General features: G+C 37.9%; 1 protein-coding gene across 1 annotated transcript; it reads right to left on the bottom strand.

Moving 5' to 3' along the window:
- Nucleotides 1-1868: 1868 nt before the first annotated feature.
- On the bottom strand, nt 1869-8901 carry LOC113223173 (serpin B4). The gene is made up of 8 exons (XM_026452718.1): nt 8844-8901; nt 8046-8235; nt 7792-7848; nt 6078-6206; nt 5191-5308; nt 3957-4099; nt 3514-3669; nt 1869-2736 (listed from the first exon to the last, which is right to left on the bottom strand). Exons 2-8 carry the CDS (start codon nt 8208-8210, stop codon nt 2332-2334), a joined length of 1173 nt encoding a protein of 390 aa, XP_026308503.1. The 5' UTR covers nt 8211-8235; nt 8844-8901; the 3' UTR covers nt 1869-2331.
- Between the last annotated feature and the right edge of the window lie 231 nt (nt 8902-9132).

Raw genomic sequence — 9132 nt, 5'->3', positions numbered from 1 at the left:
CTGTTTTCCAATGTGGTTGCACTTTTGTATTTCCATCAGCAGTGTGTGAGTGTTCCAATTGCTTCACATTCTTTTGAAAACTTGTAGTGGCTCAGTATTTTAAGTTTTAATTTTGGACATCATAATGGGTACAAAGTGGTATTCCATGGGGAGGAGTTTTGAAAGCACTTACATTTTGCATTCATTATCAAACTTTTAATTTAGTCATTTATTTTATATCAGCATGGACTCGGATTCTATTTTAGTCAGTAGATTTTAATGCATTATTTAAAAAATGAGAACAAAAAATGAGAACAAAAAATTTGGCTTTCCCCTCAGTTTCTCTTGCAGATGACCACAAGGCAGGTGTAATTGGTTTAATGGCTGGCCTGAAATGTATGTAAATATTTCAATTCTCCTAAGTATCAACTATGCCCTCTACTCTAAAAGAGTCTAATGCTTATGAGCCTTTGACTTAACATTTCCATTATTATAAAGTCCCTTCTTTTAAACCCAGAAAAATTAATAATAGTTGAAAAATACGGTCCAGTGATTCTAACAATCAGTTCTTCAAAACTATTCACTCTACCATTTTCAGCTTCATTGAATCATTAGAAATTAATTCTCACCTAGTGGGCAGAATTTGAGCTTCCTAATTCCTTGCAATTTATCATTTTAAAGCACACTTCAAAATCATAGGTCCTGGCTCAAACTTCTGACCTCTTCATATTTCTCGTAAACTCAATACCATCCTTATTTGACCTCAGTAAATATTGTAATGCACATCTGTTCTTCAAGACTACCACATCCTTCTTTGCTTTCTTTCCCCAGCTCCATTCACTGAACAGATTGTTCATGTTATACATTCTCTGGCTAGTCTGTCAAGTCCCTCGACAACTTGACCAAGTCTCACAGTTAAGTGGTGAAACATTTGTTTCTTCTGCCTTAATCCTGGACTGCTGACTCTTGCTGAAGAAAACTTCAGCCTTGTTCAAATTCTCTAAAACTTACGTTTTATAAAACCAGGTACGATTCAGTATTGACTGAGAAGAATCTGTGAGAGTAAATATGGAACCCTAAGAAAAGCTATTTTCTGGAAAATAAAAATGATCAACTCCTGATTTTTACACATATTGGTATACTTTAAGGTCAATTCTAGATTCTTCTTTCTTCTAACTTTATCCTTTCTTCTTAAGATCTTATCTTTGCTTTTAGCTACAATTACCATATTTATCCCAATGACCGTAAAGTATTTATATTGAATATCACAAATTTAGAGCTTCAGATCATATTCTGTTTCTGAGATTTAGACAAATATCCTCAAGTGCCTGCCAGGCAAATGCATTTGGATCTTAAAAGTACCCCAAATTGAACAAGTACAAATTTAAACACATGGCCTTTTTTTCTCTCAAAAACAACTTTTTTTTCCATCTAACCAGTCAGCTAGGACAGAAACTTAGATGTCTTTCTGCAACTATTACTTCCTAAATAATTCTCCCAGGCTGTTTCTCTCTCTCCATTTCCACTCCCAATACTCTAATGATTTCCTAATTTATATATGATAACCACACTGTTCTTTCCTCATATCCATTGATCAGAGTAGCCAGAGATGTATTTTCAAGATGAAGATATGATAATTTTATGCCCCTCTTTGACAAAAAACAATCAAAGCCTATAATGTGTTTCTTATCCCATTTAGCATAAAATAGAAAGTTCCTAATGTGGTTTACAAGGCTCCTCCTGTTCTGGGATCTGCCTTCTACTCCAGGCTCATCATGAACTACTCTGTTTTTAATTTTCCTTTGTATATGATTAACATATATCTAAATTATCTTTCCTATGTGTAACTGGACATGTCCCCTTTCCAGAGAAAAAAGGTAGAGCAAAAATGATTTAATAAGTCATGATTTTATTGATGATGTGTTTTATAGAATCACAAAATTTAGAAATGTAAGAAGGATTTCAGGTATCACCTAAATTCAAAGAAATGTGGATTTCTAGGTTGCTAAGTCTGAAGAGAAAGTATGATTTGGTTTGGTCCATTTAAAACAGGTCACAAACAGAATTACATTTCAAATTTAGAAGATACAGTATTAAATTATTCATCATATCTTGGACATTTTTCCTCAAGGAGAATTTTTCTGTAAGAAAAAGTAGGTTTATATGTGTTCTTATAAAGAGAAAGAGAGAAAGGCATACTATTTCAATCATTAAATTCTTGATGATGACTATCATCATCAAGATGAGACAGAAAAGAAATGTGAGCCAAGAGAATCTGTTGTTGCCAGCAATGAGTTTACCAGAACACCTCTAGGTGAACATTTTCCAAATGGAGTGACAGACTAATTGCATCTAAGGGGATGAGAATCTGCCAAAGAAGAGGATGCTGTTGGTGTTATTTTGCCTGATGAAGAATAGGAAAGGGTGATTACAATGGAACTCTTCATTAGTTAAAGGAGGTGATGAAAACCCTGCTACTACAGCGGTGGCAGCTGCAGCCTCCGCTCCCTCCTCAGTGACCTCCACAAAGGCCTTGTGTAGGACTTTAGATACTATGAGATCGCGGCTCCCGGTCATGCCTGAGAGGTCTGCATCCCCACTGAAGATATCCACCATTCCCATGTTTCTCAACGTGTCCTTGAGGTTGTAACTCTCTTCCACTTTGAACCGAGGTAAGTGTAAATCCACACGTGCCTCTCTCATATTCTGCAAACTTGTCCATTCCATCAGTTTCTCAGGAGTGAGTTTCTCTTCAAGCTATACAAATGGAAAAAAGAAACTGATATGACTAACTATCAATCTCTAATACACCTTAAGAATGAATTGACTATGTGGAGAATTCTTGTTTTGGCAATAAATGTGAAATACAGAAGGTTCACTTTATTAGATATTATTCTAATAGGCAAAATATGAGTCCTGAATATATAAATACATTGGGTTTCATGTGTATATGTATATATAGTATGTAAAAACAGAATCATGTTTCTATGTGTATGTAATGCGTACATATGTATGTATAAAACTGTATAATACACATGTAAAAATATCATCACATTATTTTGTACACAATGAACTATATGTATCACTATTTCTTGTGCCAACAGCCTACTACATGTGTCAATTTTTAACAGGTTCATCTTATTTTTCTTATACATTGTTTAGTATACATTGCAATTATTAAATTGCAATTCCTAAATTCCTAAATTTCTATTCCCTTTTTTACTTGGTATATTTGTAAACTTCCCTCACATTGCTTTAAATTTCTGCCAGTCAAGTTTAAATTGCTGCCTAATAATATCATCAAATTGATATCCAATGGATGTAACTCTAATAAATTAATCATTCACTAAGCCTTCAGTTTGTATCAGGCCCTATGCTTAAATATTTGTAATATGAAGGTGAGTCATCATTCCTCATTTTGAATTTTTCATTATTTTGAGGTAACTTAGTCACAAGCTTTTACCTAGTTTAAACCTGGTATCTTTGGGAAAATGTCAGACAGTAGAAGGAAGAGTTGTAGATTCTAGTTCTTACCTTCTGCAGACCAGTGATTTCATTTGGCAGCAGCACAATCATGCTTAGATCTTTGCCGTTGTATGGTATTTCCAGGACCTTGGCCTGTACATCCTCCAGCAAGGCAAAATTAAAGAACTCGTTTTGCCTCATCATCTGTACGGATTTGTATGTATTCTGCAATAAGTCAATGTGTCCAACAAATAACACGTGAGACATAGGACAAAAAAGATAATATTATTGAGATATCAACACATCCTTCTTCTTCTAAGAAATAACCCAGGAATTCAATGAGTTAGAGACAAAAATTTCTTCAGGTATTTCTTATTAAATAAAGTTATAAGACTAAAACAACAAAATAACAGACACGAAAAATTTTATTTTTTACTTGTCATGGTACATTCCATCAGAAATGTTTAAATTTATTAACATATTATATTATATAAATAAAATATAGACAATACCTTGTTTGGCCAAAATTTTTCCTCTTTAGTATTTTCTTTATTAAATTTATTTTGCCATTGACCCTTGAAATAGATTGCGTTCACAAGAACCAGTGTGGTATCCTTGCCAATAGTCCCATCAGGAAATAGGTTTTTAATTTTTTCTGCAAGGGAAAGAATGAAAGAGTCTTTTATACAAGGTACAAATGGTTTGTCTGGAAGATGCTTTGCAAATGTTCGTGACTGATCGTTAATTATTCTCTCAAATCCTTACTTGAGACTCACTGACTTTGATCATTGAATTATTAGACTCACTGTCCAATGGCTCACCAGATGCACCTTTCTTCAAGGCTCCAGTCAGATAAAGTTACCCTTGACTGAGACATCACTTTTTGTGATAGAGAAAGAGTTTCGGTTCTCTGTATATGAGTGACCCTAGTCATCTGATTTGGAATACTGATACACTGATTTTATCTACTCTTTCAACACATCTTTCCTTTCTCCCTCCCTCCTCTTCCGATTATTTTTCTTTTAACTATGGGGTCCTGAATCAGAGGATGTAGGCTCTAATTGCTTTTTAGGACAAGTGACTCAAGCTCTATAATATGAAACGCGTGCCCTGTGCTGTCAGACACTACTTCCGGAGGTGTCTTCCTATTCACTCTCATGTTGAGTTGCTGTAAGTTTGGCCTGTAATGAGAGGTGGGAGGTAGGAAAGATGTCTATGGAATGGAGATTTTGTTAAGCTTTTTGCCCTTGATGGAGAAGACAGCCATGATAATCGCTGCAGAACGTGTGGCTACAGATGTGGTCCAGGCAACTAAAGCTCAGAGGCAAAAGGTTGATTTACCAGAGAGCTGCTTCTTTCCCAATTAGTAAAGGAGATGAGAGACGCTTTCTAATGTTTTCTTTTAAATATTCATCATAAAAATTTGGCTCCGATTTAAAGAAAAGGACATGATCTCAAAATGGGCCTGAGCAGAGACAGGGGATCCACAAAGCTATTGTCATGCAGGGCCATAAGCAAATAATTCTCCAGATGTGTTTCCATCTAATTGGCTTCCTGTGATTTCCTCCTTGGCTCCCCGAGGCTCTCTTCATATTCAGTTGGACAAATCTTTCATCTGGAGTGCCCTCTTCAGCCCTCCCTGCAAAGCCATCTCAATCCCCACCGCTGGTCCCCATGCAGTGACAGGCACAGGGCTCACTCGCGTAGGTTTCTCAAAGGTGTTTCTATAATGGGCGGTTCTCCTACCATTCGTTTGACTTTCCACCCAGGAGTTAATCTTCTTTCGACTTTCTTCTGGAGCCTTTGCAAAATCAACAGATTCCACACTGGTCTGGTAAAATTTCTTGATGGCATCTAAATATTCCTTTGAGATATGAAGGAAGAAAGTAGGAATTAAGAGTAATTTATGTAACTATATATTACCAAACTTAGTTATTTATAATAATAGTATACTGAATCCAGACCCTGAACAGATACAATATCTCCTGTCTATGCATATTTTTACATAGGTGCCACGTAGGCAATGCGAAAGGGGAATGCGGGCTGGCGCAAGAAAGAGGTCACTGAAGGTCAATATCATCTGGCAAAAGGCAGAAGCAGAAGAGGCTGTCGTTTGCAAACTGCAGAGCAGGCTTCCCTGAAGGAGATTCATTGCTTCTCAGACATCTCTCCAGTAATTTTAACCATGATGTTTCTGATCTTTGTTTTTATCTTTCATCCTGTGCATTCAGTATTTCCTGGTACTTCCTCAACTGTCCTCAGGAACTCACCCAAGCCTGCCCATTCCAATAATATCCCATTAGTCATACATTTCCCACCAAGATGTATGCTCTGTGACTGAGTCAGTGCCAGTTTATTGACGGTATCTTATTACTTATTGCTCTTACTCACTCTGTTACCCAACCTCCTCTTTTATTACAAGATTATCCCTAAATGCACACTTCACTGATGTATTGTCAGGGTCTGGAACACTCCAGTGGGGGAGAGTTGTGGAAATGGACTTAATGCATTCTGAGTAAATGCTCCCCACTTGGGTAGGCCAGGCTCATCTGCCTTGCTTTCTTCCATTAGGCCACTCAGAGACACAGACACCAGGCTGCAGACGAAAGGTGGGTAGGTCAGGTGAAATTTACCTGTAAAAATTGATACGTCTTTTCTCCGAAGAGCTTGTTGGCGATCTTCAGCTCATATGCATCAGTGGATTTGTTTAATTCAGTCAGAAGCTTTTGAAACTGGTGATGAACATTTCCTGACCTATCAACCTTCAAACGTCAAAGAAGGAGATCACTGAATTACTGCATCAATGTAAATTCTAAGCCTGTGCTAAGTCTGTTAGATCAGTTCCTAAAGGCTGGTATCCTCAGTGATGACCTTTCTGCTTATTCCCTGATACTTGGTGTATTTCACCTCAAATACTCTTCAAAATCTACCTTATGTTTGACTTCTTCCAGAAAATTCTTCCTGCACTAATGTACTCCAATCTTTTTTCTTCTGAACTAAAGATGCAGCACTGTCTACCACTGGATTTTCTCTTTGTTGGGTTAAAGGGTTAGGTTTAGCTTCCCAGTTAAAATCTCATCTCTTTAAGGGCAAGGACCATATTTCACTTCTAACAGCCATCAAGGATATGAGTATGTTGAAGGTTGGATATTTTAAATAGATTATGCCAGGAAGCCCTGTTATACCTGTTGGTGGTATTATCTTGTAAGACACAATGACTGATCTATGGTTCTTTCCTCATGATTGTCATTCTCTGCAAATAAGAGCAGTGTGTGCCAGGTAGATGGCTAAGGACTTTACATGGGTAACTCTAAGTCTTTAGTTCAATTCAGGTGAAAACAAGAAAGCTCAGAGAATGGAAAATAAACCTCTTTATAGAGATGTAAATTAGAAATGCCAAGTTTTGAACCTAAGCCTGTTAAATCGAGAAACTTCTACTTTCCAGCAAAGCATTTTGCACTATTAAGGCTCTAAACCAATATATTCCATAGAAATCTTTTTTCTTTTTCTTTTTCTTTTGAGACAGAGTCTCACTCTGTCGCCCAGGCTGGAGTGCAGTGGTGTGATCTCGGCTCACTGCAAACTCCGTCTCCTGGGTTTATGCCATTCTCCTGCCTCAGCCTCCCGAGTAGCTGGGAATACAGGCGCCCGCCACCTTGCCCGGCTAGTTTTTTGTTTTTTTTTTTAGTAGAGACGGGGTTTCACCGTGTTCGCCAGGATGGTCTCGATCTCCTGACCTCGTGATCCGCCCGTCTCAGCCTCCCAAAGTGCTGGGATTACAGGCTTGAGCCACCGCGCCCGGCCGAAATCATTTTTCAAAATATACTTGGACTTGTGCTTATTCCTCTTAATCTCATTAATGACTCAATTAAAATTAAAGTATTTTTGTAACATTTTTGTGATTAGTATAATGATAGCTATTTTATAATAATAATAACATTTATTATGACTTTTTATGGGCAGGGCACTGTTATAAATGTTTGCATGTATTTGCATGTATTGAGTCAGATTTTTTATTACCCCTAGTTTTCTGGGATGAGGTCATTGGGACTCCGAGCAGTTGTGTCATGCTCGTTCACCATTTGTGAAGAGCAAAGCTGGAGTTTGAACCCACGCTATCCTGATCCAGACCTATGCTCTGAAGTACAGCACTGACTGTCTTTCAGTAACGCAGAAACAAGGAATAACAATTATGTGCCATGAAATGCCAACCCACTCTGTATGTCTCAATCTTTTCATCCAGGCTTTCCCCTAAGAATGGCCTTTACTTAGTTTCTGTGAAGTTCCAGGTTTAAACTATGACCTGCTTAGGGATCTAAAGCTGAACAAAAGTGCTCTGTGACTCACGTGATGTGTTGCAGCTTTTTCTGTGGTGTTCTCTGTGACTTGATCAAAGTGAAGAACCTGGAAGAGACATGAAGCGGGACAAGAAAACTTTACTCAAAAGATCTGTTTAAGTCAGTGGGCTCACAGTTATGGGAATTCCTGCTCAGCCCCCTGGGCTACCCATCAGGCCACCACATCTATTACCATCTGCATGCTAGCCGCCGAAACCACAGAGAGAAGCTGCAACAGGACAGCGTAATGAAGCTGATACCTACCTTGTTAATTTGTTGTGCGGTGTTGTCTTTGGCCCCTAAGAGGACCATCCCCAATGCTGATGTGATGCTGATAGGGGAATAGAAGGTGTTGTTCTTTTGTGATTTTCTGAACTGTTGGAACAGATCGAACATGAACTTGGTGTTGGCTTCACTGAGTGAATTCATGGCGAACTCGATGTGATCTGGACTCCTGGAAAAGCATCAGATTCCTGTCAGAATGACTTTAATAAATGGAGTGGTATTTTGTAGTATGATTTTCTTAAAGAAATGACATATCTGGGTTGTGAGATTTTGACATTTAAAGTTTTTCTTTTCTCATTTGTAGCATTTCAATCTTTCTACAATGTGCTTATATTGAATATATTAATGTCCTAATTAAGAGGCTCACAAAATTACTGTTTTTAAAGACTATTGTAAATAAGTAATAGACCCTCTTTATCTTTCCTTCCTTGCTGGTTACAATGGGGTAGGTAGGAAGGCTTTATAATGAATGCTAACAGGAGACCTCTGTGGATCACATCCAATCGGCTCTTAAGAGGAATCCCTGACGTTTCCTTCAAGGCTTTGTGGCTGCAAGGCACTCTTCCTCTGTGTTCCTCAGGGTGCCTTGGTTTACTTGGAACTAAGTAATTTACATAAAGGACAAATCAGATGAAATAGATATTTTAATTATGCCCTGGCAGAATAAGCAAAACATAATCAGAGAGAATGCAGGAGATGCATGATATAGAACACAGTATCATTATTATTCTCAAAAATAATTCATGTTATTAAGCTGGAGTGCCTTGAAGCACTTACCTGTATTCCTAGAGGAAGCAGACGTGGGCAGAGAGCCTGTGAACCTGTGTGTGTCTGTGGAATGAAGGATGAGATCCTGAATTTATGCCTCTCCTCTTGCTGCCTCTCCCTTTGTGGAGAAGAGATTTCACAAGAAGGCTAACACTCTTTTGTAATCTACAGGGAAAAAATGCAAATGCAAATCAGCAATCACTGGCTCATTTTAAATACATGTAGGTGACTTTCTTGCTGCCTCTCCCTCTGTGGAGAGGAGATTTCACAAGCAGGCTAACACTTAACCTTGATGAGT

This window comes from Piliocolobus tephrosceles, unplaced genomic scaffold (assembly GCF_002776525.5).
Source record: "Piliocolobus tephrosceles isolate RC106 unplaced genomic scaffold, ASM277652v3 unscaffolded_39365, whole genome shotgun sequence".
Taxonomy (NCBI): Eukaryota; Metazoa; Chordata; class Mammalia; order Primates; family Cercopithecidae; genus Piliocolobus; species Piliocolobus tephrosceles.
The sequence above is the reverse complement of the archived record's forward strand: the minus strand, read 5'-3'. Positions and strand labels throughout refer to the sequence as shown.

Coding starts and splice junctions, on each gene's coding strand:
- LOC113223173 (XM_026452718.1), bottom strand. CDS start 8,210: ATGAATTCACTCAGTGAAGCCAACACCAAGTTCATGTTCGATCTGTTC. Junction 7,849..8,045: donor CCGCACAACAAATTAACAAG/GTAGGTATCAGC, acceptor TGTCTCTTCCAG/GTTCTTCACTTTGATCAAGT. Junction 6,207..7,791: donor AAAAAGCTGCAACACATCAC/GTGAGTCACAGA, acceptor TGACGTTTGAAG/GTTGATAGGTCAGGAAATGT.